A 12,563-nucleotide genomic window follows, 5' to 3' on the forward strand; every position below is an offset into this window, starting at 1 on the left:
GCTTGTTTAGCTCAACAAGCTTCCACAAAAGTGTAACAGCACCTGTCTGAACAAGCAGCAAAAGTAACATTAGATAACATACCACAACGACTCAAATGGGCAAACAAGCAGCGTAATTATGAGGTTGTAAAAATGTTGAATGTTATTATCACTGCCCCAGTGATTTCCATCCGACATTAGTTGACATTTGCTAGTAGTAAATGATAAATTCCAAATGGATAGGTGCATTAAATCACTCTAAACTGAAAACAAAACATCAGAAGAATAACAAATACAACTTTGTGGTTGTGCATCAGCGTCAGATTCTGATACATGGAGGGAAAACAATGTAATATACAAGTCAAGACACATCAAAGCTATTTTTAGTATCGCATATAACAGCGCCTCCTCTTTTCCCCTCTAACCCTGACTCCAAAAAGAACTCCTTAACAGCTTTTAAATGGCTGCTGGAGCTTAAAGCAAGAACAAGCTGTAGTATCTTCTCATCTTACTAATCAGCCAGCATTTTGAAATGCAAGTGCATGCAAGTCAAATATTTTGGATAAGCTTAGGGCTGGAATTTCTATGCGTTTCAGTGTCCCAAACACTTTATTCCTCTCAAACAGCCCATTTTCCCCAAGGGTTTTGGATTAATGAGGTACGACTGTATCTGCAGTTTTAACCCAGTGAACCACAGCTCCATTTAAATACCTTAATTCACTTAATCTGATGGTAATCCCTGCAGGCATTATAGGGGATTGTGTCACAGTAGAATTCAGCATTTAGGGACAAGTTAAAACAGTCACTCCATCACTGCTCCACTTCATTCATTTCACTGCCCCCCCCCCCATCCCCACCCCCCATCTTCCAGTTCAACTGCTCTTTCATCTGCTAAGAAATGTGTTTTTTCTTCTGTTCTCATTAATTGATTTAGATCTTAGACTTGTAGAAGGTCGTAGCCGCTGACCAACTTCCAGAGTGATGTTGGCCAATAAAGTATTAATGACTTCCATTTGGGACACACACAGTATTAAACCACACAGTAGTGGGAGGTCTTGTGAGTCTTTGCACCATAGATCACATTCCACTTTCTGTATAAGGGCTGCCAGTTTTGATATGACCCCCCCCCCCCCCACACACACAGGCCCGAGTTAATTCCCATACTAAGAACAACCTATATACTCAGTTCGCCTACTGTGCCCTTTGTTCTCTAATTACTGTGTTCTGCGCTACAAATCAGAGGACTTTTCCTAACCAGACAAGAAATCTGTTAAAAGAACTGTGAGTTGGAATTAAGCATGCTCAGGGCCACTCATGAAATTCAAAATCAGTAATATTCACTGGCATTGAAGACAGTTTGATGATTATCAGGGGTCTTGTGTAAATGGAAATCGATCTCACCATTCAAATTTTTACTTCACGCTGAATTTTGTCCTGTTCTCTCTGCTCTCCATTACAGAGATAGACGATATGGAGTCCAAGATGTCACAGGTTTTAACCGCGGACACCATGCAGAGGGTAGCCTGTCGCCCCCCACGGGGCAGACCTGAGCCTGAGGTTTGGTGGGAGAGAAGAGGTCAGCAGGTCCCCACAGAGGGCAGAGTGTACCAGGACGGCCTGGACCTGGTCTTCAGTCCCACAGAGGAGGGAGATTCAGGCACCTACACCTGCGTGGCCCAGAACAAGGCCGGACGCAGGACACAGGAGGTTACCTTCACTGTGGCTAGTGAGTCATATGCAGTCCATTCTAAAGGGGGTCTTGTTGTTTTAGTATATTTTTCTCTGTAGCAACCCAAAAATAGCGGGAAAGTACAGAAGTAAAGGGCTAACTTGTAGGTCATTGAAGCACTCCTTAATAAAACAGTAGGTCACGCTATTTTATGTCAGGATCATGGTAGGAACATCGGGAAAAGCCTCCACATATACAGGGTTTATTAATGGTTTCTTTGTTTAGACTAGCCAATGGGCCAAACTCATTAACACTTTGCTTATCCCTTCAAGGGCCTACCATGTAGCTGAAGAACAGTTATGTTTATACCATATGTGTAAGTGTAAAATGTCTTTACTTGTATAATGTAATCTGTTTGTGTGTGTGTTTGTCTCCACAGCTGCCCCAGTGTGGGTCACAAGGCCTAAGGACAGCCACTTAGAGGAGGGTAAACCAGGTTACCTTCACTGCCACGCTCAGGCCAACCCTGAACCTGAGGTCACCTGGATACGCAACACCAACTTAATCGCATCTAATGTGAGTTATCACACACACTATCACACAGTTAGTGTGTCTTTTTTCTGTAATTAAAACCCTAATAATGGCTTTATTTTTTGTGACATAAGAGAATTTCACTTAAAAAAACCTCTTCTCACCCGCCAGGACTCCCGTTTTATGCTCTTCCCTAACGGCACTCTCAGGATCAACAACGTGGAGGTGTATGATGGACAGATGTACGGCTGTGAAACCAAGACTGTAGCTGGCCAGCTGTCTGGGCAAGCTAGAGTTATTGTGCTTGGTAAGATGCAGGGGGAATCACGTTGTTGATAAATATATACAGTAGATTATACATTTTTAATTATTCCCCAGACTGACTGAATGATAATGTGTAATGAGTGAAATCATCTTCAGGTAATAATGAGTAATACAGCGCTGAGAGAAAATCAAAAACAAATGTGGTCATGCCTGCGGGCATTTGTGTGTGCATGAGTGTGTGTTTCCTAAAATAGGAAGAGTCCATGTTGAGTCCATGTTGTGTCTATGGGCGTCCTGCAGGACACCCACAGAGGTGTAAATTATGACTCATGCACGTCAGCTTTATTATAGCCACAATTTTATCACATTATTTCCACGATAAATTCCTATCTGCTGCTCCAGAATTACTGTGATAGATGTCCTGCCATGTCACTGTTTTGTCTGGCCAATCCCTGTTTATATGATCTCAGCCTCAGATAGACTTCACTTGTTGTACTCATCAGATCTGTGTGCATATGTGTGCCTGTAGCAACATTTCCCTGAATGTGTCTGAACATGATTTGCATCAGCTTAGTGTCATTTCATCTGCGTTGTGAGTTTCAGAAAAGAGGCTTTGACGTACGCCGCCTCCCCTTTGTGTTTACAATGTGTGTAATGTGTGAGCGGTGTTTTGACTTGTGTTTCAGAGAAGCTGAAGTTCACTCCGACACCCCAGACTTCTCAGTGCCTGGAGCTGGATAACGAGATCACCATCCAGTGCTTTGCTACAGGCAGAGAGAGCCCCACCATCCACTGGACCAAAGCAGGTGTGCACGCAGCTGCCTTAACCTAAACTCACACTAGCGCAAATAAAATAGGGATTGACTGTTTCTCGAGGACATATCTAATCCAAAAAGCAGTAGTACCCTTCATTCCCTTAATGCTTATGATCCTAATGCTATTTTTCCACAAGAATATGTAGAAACCTGTACAGAATCTGCACTATGCAGGGCGTGAGGAAGATCCATCATCATGGATCATTTTCTCCCTTCATCAGTGTTAGCCATGATGGAGTCAATTTAACCACTTGACTTCCACATGCAGCACCAGCGACAGGGCTCCTAACCCCCCATTGTCCCTGCGTGTCTCTCTGTCTCCCCCTGCAGACGGAGGTGAGCTGCCGCCTCACGTGGAGCAGAGGAACGGCCAGCTCCGCTTCACCAAAGTCACCCGGAGCGACGCCGGCAACTACACGTGCACCGCATCCAACAGCCTCCAGGGGGAGATCAGAGCCATGGTGACCCTCACTGTGGCCGGTAAACAGCTCTCTCATCATCGTGGCAGCAGGGAATTATGGAAGAAAGGGTCACCCTACTGTATTAGTCACCAGTACCACAATGAAAGTACTTGTAGTCTCAGTACTTCTGAGCGTGGTTTTATAAGGAGACTGTCATTGATCATTATCATCAAGTGGCAAACAGAGCAGCATTTATTGTGTACTTGGTGGCATTTTTATAGCCCAGTAATGAATTGCTTTTGGGTTGTAGAGTAACTGAGGATGTTAACCACAGTCACCACAGTCTGTAAAGGAGATGTTAGGGCCCAGTTGTGGTTTGAGTGTTGTATTAATGAGCCTGTTTCTCTGTCCATTTGTTTATGTATTGTTGTGCACATACAGTGTACATTCGCTACAAGGTGGAGCCAGAGAGTACAACAGTGTACCAGGGTCACACAGCCATCCTGCACTGTCAGGCCACCGGTGACCCCGAGCCTCACATCCACTGGATGGTTAAAGACAAGACGCTGGACATCAGTAAGAACAGGAGGTACATGAGACACTGTTCTGTTCAGCTTCGCCGTCACGGATTAGGATTACAGTGTGTGATTACAGGTTCCCAACAGAACTGATCGCAGTTTCATGGCAGGTTTAGCTTGTGCTTATACAGTATTACAAACCTGACTACAAAGGGCCTCGCGCAAGAACCTTTCGTGCATACAGGTTTGTTCTTAAGTGGCATGTAAGAGTGATTCAAGAGAACTTGTCACATTCATTAAATCTCTTGTGCTTTCTCTCAAGTACGAACAAAATCCGTGAGTGGTCCAGACAGGGAGATAAAAACACATATTGTCAAGTTTGTCTTCACAATTTTAATGCCTTAACGTGAATTAATTTTAAATGTATTTCCAAAATAAACTAAAGTAAAGACTAATAATATTTTGATCACCATATCATTATTTCGGCTAAACAAAACAAAAATTTTTTTGATAGTTCGTATTTTTAGATCTACTGTCATGGCAACTTATGCATTTCAGTAGTCAGAAAAGTTCTGTCACTCCAGCAGCTGCCTCAAGGTCTTAAAGCTGGTCACTGTCCAGGTGAAAACAATCCATTGTAACACCTGACAGTGTAACTTCACCCACATGTACGGTGTAATATTCTGTTCTCCATCTCTGTGGCTGTCACATATCCTACCGACCGCCTCCTGTCTTAGTTTGCTTTGTAGGTGTTTTTCAGTATCTAACTTCATGTCAAACCATTCCCTCTTTATTTCTGTCACAGTTGACAGCTGTGCTATTAATATTTTCTAATCTCTTTTGAGTCTTCTATTATCAATACAGACACTGACGAATTTGTCCGCACCCTTAAATTTTTCTAAATGAAACTTGCCCCGCAAACAGCGTGCAACAGGCGGCTTCATACGGTGTAACCATTTTAGAGGTGTTGACTATGCTAATGATCAAATCTCACAAGCAGCCATCTGCTCATGAACAAGTGGCATTCATCAGGTTGAAAGAAGCAATTTATGACATGTTTATGCAGTTAAGATGTGAATTTTGGATTTTTTTGGGCCTTTCTGGCCTCCTACTGTTTCCGTCTTGTTTGCTGTGAATGCTGGACATCCAGACCTCCACCTTCATCTGTCCTGACCCTTCTTTCTCCCAGGTTCCAGAAAATGCCCAATGGCTCCTTGGTGATTACAGATGTCACTACAGATGACACGGGCAGCTATACCTGTGTGGCTGGAAACAGCTGCAGCATCAAAGATCGCGTGGCTCAGCTGTATGTAGTGGGTGAGTTTATCTCGCATACACGTGCACACACGCTCAAACATTTTTGTACAGGCCTCCTTTATCAGAAACAAAGTAGCACACATGGGGCGTAAGCCACGATCACAAGTGTAGGATGAAGGCATTAATTAAACTTTCACCCTCTGCCTGTCACCCATCTTGACAGGTTAATAACAACGGCAACATCACTGACGCCACAGCTGTCACTGAGGTGATGGGATTGGGCAGACCTTAGATCTAATAACGCTTCATACTCTGGCTCCTTATGTGCTGACTGAAGCTGAAAATTACAGTCACATGCTTGTACTAGTGTCCTATATCAACTCATTTTCCCAAAGTAGTGGGACAGTATTCCGGATTAGTTCAAAGTAGGAGACAATCGAATTGAGATGTTTGTCGTAGCTTGTCGGGGTCAGTGTGACAGCACAGCACTGTGTGAACCGGGCAGCTCAGAAAAAACGCTTGCTGAATGAATGATCTGGAAGTGGATCTGTACCAAAGTAAACCACATCTTATTCAAACTGATGTGCATATTTGCATCCATTTTTACAGTCTTACATGTCTTATTTTCAAAAGCCTGTTCTAGAAAAACATTTGCATACTCACTATGCTGAAACAAAAAAAATGCTGTGTTGAAGGATGTAACAGAATATGTTATGTTGATTTAAAGACTGATGTGTTAAATATAAAACACAAAGTCCTTTTTCAGAGCATTTTAATAAACCATATTTCTGCCTGTGTCGAACAGACAAACCTGTGCATCCCTTTCTAGAAAACGGGGACAAGGCTCCTTACAAGATGATCCAAACTATTGGCCTGTCTGTGGGAGCAGCGGTGGCTTACATCATTGTCGTGCTGGGTCTCATGTTCTACTGCAAAAAGAGACGCAACGCCAAAAGACTGCAGAAAGGCCAGGACGGAGAGGAGCCAGAGATGGAGTGCCTAAATGGTATGACTGCCTGATGGAGAAGAATCTTAAGGAATTTGTGGTTAAGCAGTTGTAAAATCAGCCAGGAGGTTAAGTTAGTAGTTGATATTCCCTCAACTTCATGGTTCTTAAAGCATTATTGAAAAGTACATGATATTTGCTGCCATCTTGTGTTTATCCTGGGTGTTGCATTTAACATATAAAATGCCATAAGTTCAGAAAAATTTGATGAGACATTGGCTGTTTCCCTATTCCACACTACACACCATTTCAACACTTGATATACATTAAAAAAAAACTTGAATTTTGAGTGGGTGGGTGTACGCAGGAAAATGGAGAAGCTGCTCACAGCTTCAAAACATTAAAACTATATGTGGATGATGGTGAAACAGTTCTTGGAAAACCTCAGAACACAAGAAATGACTATGAATATTTTTGGAAAAACATTTTTCTCTGCTTTCTCTGTATGAAGTTTAACTGGTAGTGAGATTCCAGTTTGTCGCAGTTTGATCTATGTTTGACATCGCAACTATAAACTGCCAAAACAGTATATTTTAATGATACATAAACAGCACATACTGCACATAGTTTGTATGCAGTATGGGACTGAGACAGAGTAGTAGTGGTATATGTGCAGGCACCATTTTGAAGTCTTTTTATTCAACACCCCACATTACTCTGTGATTTCTAAACGATCTCTTTGCTCCACATTTAATGCCAGCTTGTTCTTTCTTAACTGTCTTCTTTGACACTTACCTTAGATTTGACGGAGTTGTTTTGTACTCTGGGTCCAAAATACAGTATATAAATATATAAAAGGATGGCCTTTGATCCTGAAGGGTGTGTGTTGTGTTCATCAGGAGGGGCTGTTCAACAAAATGGCCACATCACCGCTGAGATCCAGGAAGAGGTGGCACTCACCAACATGGGTACCACGGTAACAACCGAGAAACGCAACAGCAACGTCAACAACGATAAGCTCCACTTTCCTCGAGCAAACCTACAAACCATCACTACTTTAGGTAGACCTATGTAAACAGTTCTGTTTTGCATTCATTAATGTAGAATTAATATCCTCGTGTTCTGATTTAATAGACAGTCACCTGATCTCAAAGTGGAAAAGCTGCATCTGCTCTGATATTTGCTCTGTGGTGTGTGAATGTTTACTCAGGTAAAGGGGAGTTTGGTGAGGTGTTGCTATCCAAGGCTAAGGGTATCGAAGAGAGCGAGGAGGAGACGGTGGTGCTGGTGAAGAGCCTGCAGAGCAGAGATGAACAGCTCCAGCTCGACTTCCGCCGCGAAGCTGAAATGTTCGCCAAGCTCAGCCACCCCAACGTCGTCCGCCTGTTGGGCCTGTGCAGGGAGGCAGAACCCCACTACATGATCTTAGAGTACTATGACCTGGTAATTGTGTAGAAGCGCGCGCACACACACACACACACACACACACACACACGTATTATTATTGGTTTTTTGCCTGAAATAATACTCTTTTTTTTATGCTTTTATCATACCAGGGAGACCTAAAGCAGTTCCTGAGAATTTCTAAAAGCAAAGATGACCAGGTCAAATCTCAGCCTATCAGCACTAAGACCAAAGTAAGTGTTGAATGCTGGACTGTGATTGACATCTCAGCGCATCCTGCTCACCATCTTAAATATTTGAAGATAGAACTGTGCGTCAGCTTAAGCATATAAAGATTGTTGGAGATGTTTTTGTATAAGCAATATTTAGGCATTTTTTAGGCATTTTAGAAAATACATTTGATGAAAAGATCAGTGCCACTCTTACGTCTGTAAATTAAGTACAGAGCTAGAACCAGGTGGCTATTAGTCTACTTTAGCATGAAGGCTAAACATGGGAAACAACTAGCTTGGCTCTGTCCAAAGGTTAAAAAAAAAAAATTCACCTAGCAGCAGGGTTGTCACTGTGAGGTTGCCAGGCAACGAGAGCAGAGTTTTTGTTAAAAATGTTGGAACTGATGAAACCCAAGGAAAACCTTGGTCATTTCTGCTGCCATTGTAAACATGTTATCGAAGTCACTTGACCTTGACTGATCCTTTTGTTCTATATTTTTCTCTTTCCCCTTCAGGTTTCCATCTGTGTCCAGGTGGCTCATGGGATGGAGCATCTGTCCAATCACCGCTTCGTTCACAAAGACCTAGCCGCCCGAAACTGTCTGATCAGCAATCAGAGGCGCGTGAAGGTGTCATCTCTCAGCCTCAGCAAGGATGTCTACAACAGGTCTGTCAGAAAAAGACATTGCATTTGATTAATAGTCAATTACAAGAAATAAATCAGTGGAATCTGGGATATCACTGTGCTTTACATCTGGCTAATATTAATAGTTTCCATCTCATTGTCATTTCTCCCGTGTACATGAATGTAGTGAGTACTACCACTACAGACAGGCATGGATCCCGCTGCGCTGGCTCCCAGCAGAGTCTGTGTTTGAGGACGACTTCTCCACCAAGTCTGATGTGTGGGCCTTTGGAGTGTTGATGTGGGAAGTGTTCAGTCACGGGGAAATGCCATATACCAAACTCAGTGATGACGAGGTGCTGGAAGGTCAGTATGATGCTGTAGCAGCTTATTTTTTAGTCCAGGTACACACAAAAAAACCCAGATGAGAGGGTCTTTCGAGAGAAAAGGTGTCGCTATTGGTGATCAAACTTGTTTGAATTGTCAGGTAAATGTAAAGTAGAGAGGCGATATGTCATCAGTTCTCTAGGGGAGTCGCAGAATATCATCATCATCACATTTAATGTTGTAGTCTCAAAACGTGGAGTTTTTCAGTCAGCATCCACATGTCTCCTCGTTTGTGTTTTGGTTAACCTCCCTCTCTGTGCTCGCCCTCTGCCCCTCTAGGTCTGCAGACAGGGAAGCTGAAGCTTCCCATTCCAGACGGATGTCCCTCCAAAATCTACAAGCTCATGGTGCGCTGCTGGGCCCTAAGCCTCAAAGAGCGCCCCTCCTTCACTGATATCGTCCACGCCCTGGGAGAGCTGCCCTCTGACAGCAAAGTCTGAGATGACCATAGCCCAACATCAGAGGGGAACTTTTACCACCTTCCTTCCCCCCAAAATAAAGACAGGAATGCTGGATATTAGTCTCACACATTTCAGGGAAGAAGGTTGAGGAGAAAACACTTTTTTTTTTTTTTTTTTTTTTAATATGCATTTCAAAACATGGGTGTGTGGATAAGACTTCTTTGCTATATCAATGGAAACACACTCACATTTGTGTGAATGGCTTCTCGGGAGCAGTGCCAGGAGTCTACGTATGCCTTAACCGCAGCATGGATGACCCTCCCCTCCAGTCCCTGTCTGTGGTTCCACTGTGACCCTGCCTGCCTGTCTGCGGCCGCTCTGCCCCAGAGACACTTTGTTTCATGGAGCCTCACGACCTCAGTGCCTCTACCCCTCCACACACACACACTCACCATAACTTCCAACTGCTTTGTAGGGATTTCAGTTGCAATGCTGTCACTGGCTCTGATCAAATAGAAATCATTGGTCGGAAGTTTAGGAAAACATAAAATTGGAATTTAGATTCACCGCTCTGTTAAATCCTCAGTGCTTTCTCATGAATCTAGAAAGAATCTTGAAGGAAGAGTGGGATATAATGTGACTTCAATGGAGCATTGATGCTTCTTAAATATTCTATCAACCACTTAGGAGTGTGTTGAGCAACATTGTTTCAGCTGGTCTGCTTGAACTTAAAATCCAGTCAGCTGCATCCTGAGTTCACCACCCTAATCCTGGAGGAGACACCCAGCAACTCTGTCCACTAGTGTGTGTGTGTGCGCGCGTGCGTGCGTGCGTGCGTGCGTGCGACTGTGTGTGCCACTGAACTGTTTCAATGCTACAGTGTACGTTCACAGTGGCAGTGGAACGGGGTTTGTATGAAGGTTCGTTGTCATGAGGAAACTTGTGGAAAAAGTCATCCGTTATGATAACACTTCAGGAACAAAACAAAAAAAAAAATCAAGTTTATAGCCAAGGAACATATTGAATGGATGAGACTGTCCTAGTGTGGGCTTTGTATGTTTTTATGAGTGTGTTCTGCTCTTGTATTAACTTTGAGGTGCTTATTGGTCACTAACTATGGGTAAGAATACCCATTATACCCCATTAATATCATCATGTCTCAGTTGCAGGGATGCAGCCTGCCACTGTGTTTAACCTGCGACATAATTTCTTCAGAGGTCCAATCAGTTTCTCTCCTGGTCAAATTGTTTTGTGCAATGCCGCAAAGTGGACCATCACACCAGGCTATGTGTACATAATGTAGAAGCCATGCACTAACTTCACTTAAAAGAATATCCCTCTTTATCATGTTGTGTAGAAGGACATGCAGGTGCCTGTTTATTTATGATGAAGGTCCTGTCTTTTTTTTTTATTTTAATTTTTTTTTTTTTAAACTGTTTATAATAGAAAGGTACTTCTGTGATGCTATGTACTCATTCTTACAGTCCATCTCAGTGTGTTCAGTCTGGTAACCAGGTGAACACAAAGTACAAAAGGAGGTCAAAAGAGTGACTGCTGGTCGCCAGTACTCATTTAAGTGCCTGGTAAATGAAGGATTATTTTAACTGTTTCCCTCTTCTTTTTTTTTTTTTTTTTTACATTATCTAATCAAAAGCAATGGCCTTTGTTTATGAACTTGTTTTTATACGTTGTTTTTAGTGTAATTTTTTGTTTTTATGAATGCTAGGAACTCACACCTAGACCTCTTTTTTTAATCTGCTTCAGCAAATCTTCACAGTAATCACAGATATATACAAAAGTATACATGCTGCTGTCAATAAAGGTTCACGGTGTTTTTACCCATTGTGTCGTGATTAATGCAGAAGGCAACGCAGCTTCAGGAAGCACATCGGTGACGGTTTCCAGTTTTTAGTTGTTTTTTTTTTTTTTCTCTTTTCTTTTTAGTTTGGTGTGAAAATCAAGTTTCAAATAATTTCAGCTTGCGTGAGACAAAACACATTGAACATGGTTTTTTAGCCCAAGTTTGTGTTGTAATGCAGTTGCAAGCAGGGAGCATTTTTAAAACACTTCCGTGTTAATGCATACAAGCAAACTCCAAATTGGGTATTTGGCTGGTGAAGTACATTGCATTCATGTGGTGTTTTCAAAACCAAAAATGCTGTGAAAAGGATCATGGAAATTTGTTAGCTTCATTCATTTTAAAAATGTTGCCACTTGTAAGCCGACTGAAGAGTTTTAATGACGGCTTCTGTAAAAATAATAAAGGTGACAAAATGTTCACCCACTCTCCTACCTCAAGCAAGTCTATGCAAATAGATGTTCATGCAGTATGTAAACAACAGCTGTGTGTAAGTACAAAATCACTTTTAGAAATTGCATTTGAATAGGGTCAGGATTAATAAGTATATGCAGTCTATAGTTAATGGGCTGACCTGCAGTCATATCAGTCCTTCTATTTTACTGATAAATTGTACAAGTTCTCTAATTTACCACTAGAGGGTACTGTGTATCTTCTGCAGGTCTTTCAAACCTGACCCCAGAAGCTTGCCAAACTTTTTTTTTTTCTTTCTCCAAGATAATTACGTTTAGAGTTAAATAAAATAACATAGCCTTTTATAGCTGCAAAAGTCTCGTGTTAGAGACAGCGTTCTCCCGTTATCTGATCACTGTGCTGTTATTTAAAATGTCACTTTTTATTTGGTGTCCACAGGCAACTCCACCGGGTCGTGGTTGCATCGTCAAATACTGTCAGACAAGTTGCCAGACACACAGGTACCTCAGGAGATTCCCCCACGGTGTCACAGAGGGGAAAATAAACAGGGTGCGAATCGTGAGATAAATGGTGGCTGCATTCCATTCAGCTTGTTCCAGTGTATTTGCATGCTGTGCTCGCTGTCACACTGCCGTGACTTACACCACTGCGACGCTTGAATGGAACAGAGCCATCTCCAATGTTATTAGTGACACCTGTCCTTTTCCTACTATGAAAAGTTGTCATGTCTGCTGTAAAAGCAAAAAACAAACAAAAACAAAAAACCTGCAGGACCAAATTTGTGGCACCGTAACGAGTTAAATACAACTTGCACACACGTTTCTTTAAAAGAAAAAAAAAATGGTACAAATAATTATAGACCGTACTCTGCTTGAACACCAG

At 42.3% G+C, this 12,563-nt stretch overlaps 1 protein-coding gene across 1 annotated transcript in view; it reads left to right on the top strand.

The window, feature by feature from the left end:
• Window positions 1–9,578, top strand: part of ptk7b (protein tyrosine kinase 7b) — a 70,520-nt gene extending 60,942 nt beyond the window's left edge. The window contains exons 7-20 of the mRNA XM_040139708.1: window positions 1,439–1,705; window positions 2,088–2,224; window positions 2,351–2,486; window positions 3,130–3,249; window positions 3,589–3,738; window positions 4,101–4,248; window positions 5,367–5,494; window positions 6,240–6,440; window positions 7,280–7,441; window positions 7,591–7,823; window positions 7,937–8,017; window positions 8,512–8,663; window positions 8,809–8,987; window positions 9,288–9,578. Of these exons, the coding sequence (XP_039995642.1) occupies window positions 1,439–1,705; window positions 2,088–2,224; window positions 2,351–2,486; window positions 3,130–3,249; window positions 3,589–3,738; window positions 4,101–4,248; window positions 5,367–5,494; window positions 6,240–6,440; window positions 7,280–7,441; window positions 7,591–7,823; window positions 7,937–8,017; window positions 8,512–8,663; window positions 8,809–8,987; window positions 9,288–9,448 (2,255 nt within the window). The 3' untranslated portion in view covers window positions 9,449–9,578. The remainder of the gene's footprint in view (window positions 1–1,438; window positions 1,706–2,087; window positions 2,225–2,350; window positions 2,487–3,129; window positions 3,250–3,588; window positions 3,739–4,100; window positions 4,249–5,366; window positions 5,495–6,239; window positions 6,441–7,279; window positions 7,442–7,590; window positions 7,824–7,936; window positions 8,018–8,511; window positions 8,664–8,808; window positions 8,988–9,287) is intronic.
• Window positions 9,579–12,563: the final 2,985 nt, after the last annotated feature.

The sequence above is a fragment of the Xiphias gladius genome, chromosome 11 (assembly GCF_016859285.1).
Source record: "Xiphias gladius isolate SHS-SW01 ecotype Sanya breed wild chromosome 11, ASM1685928v1, whole genome shotgun sequence".
Taxonomy (NCBI): domain Eukaryota; kingdom Metazoa; phylum Chordata; class Actinopteri; order Istiophoriformes; family Xiphiidae; genus Xiphias; species Xiphias gladius.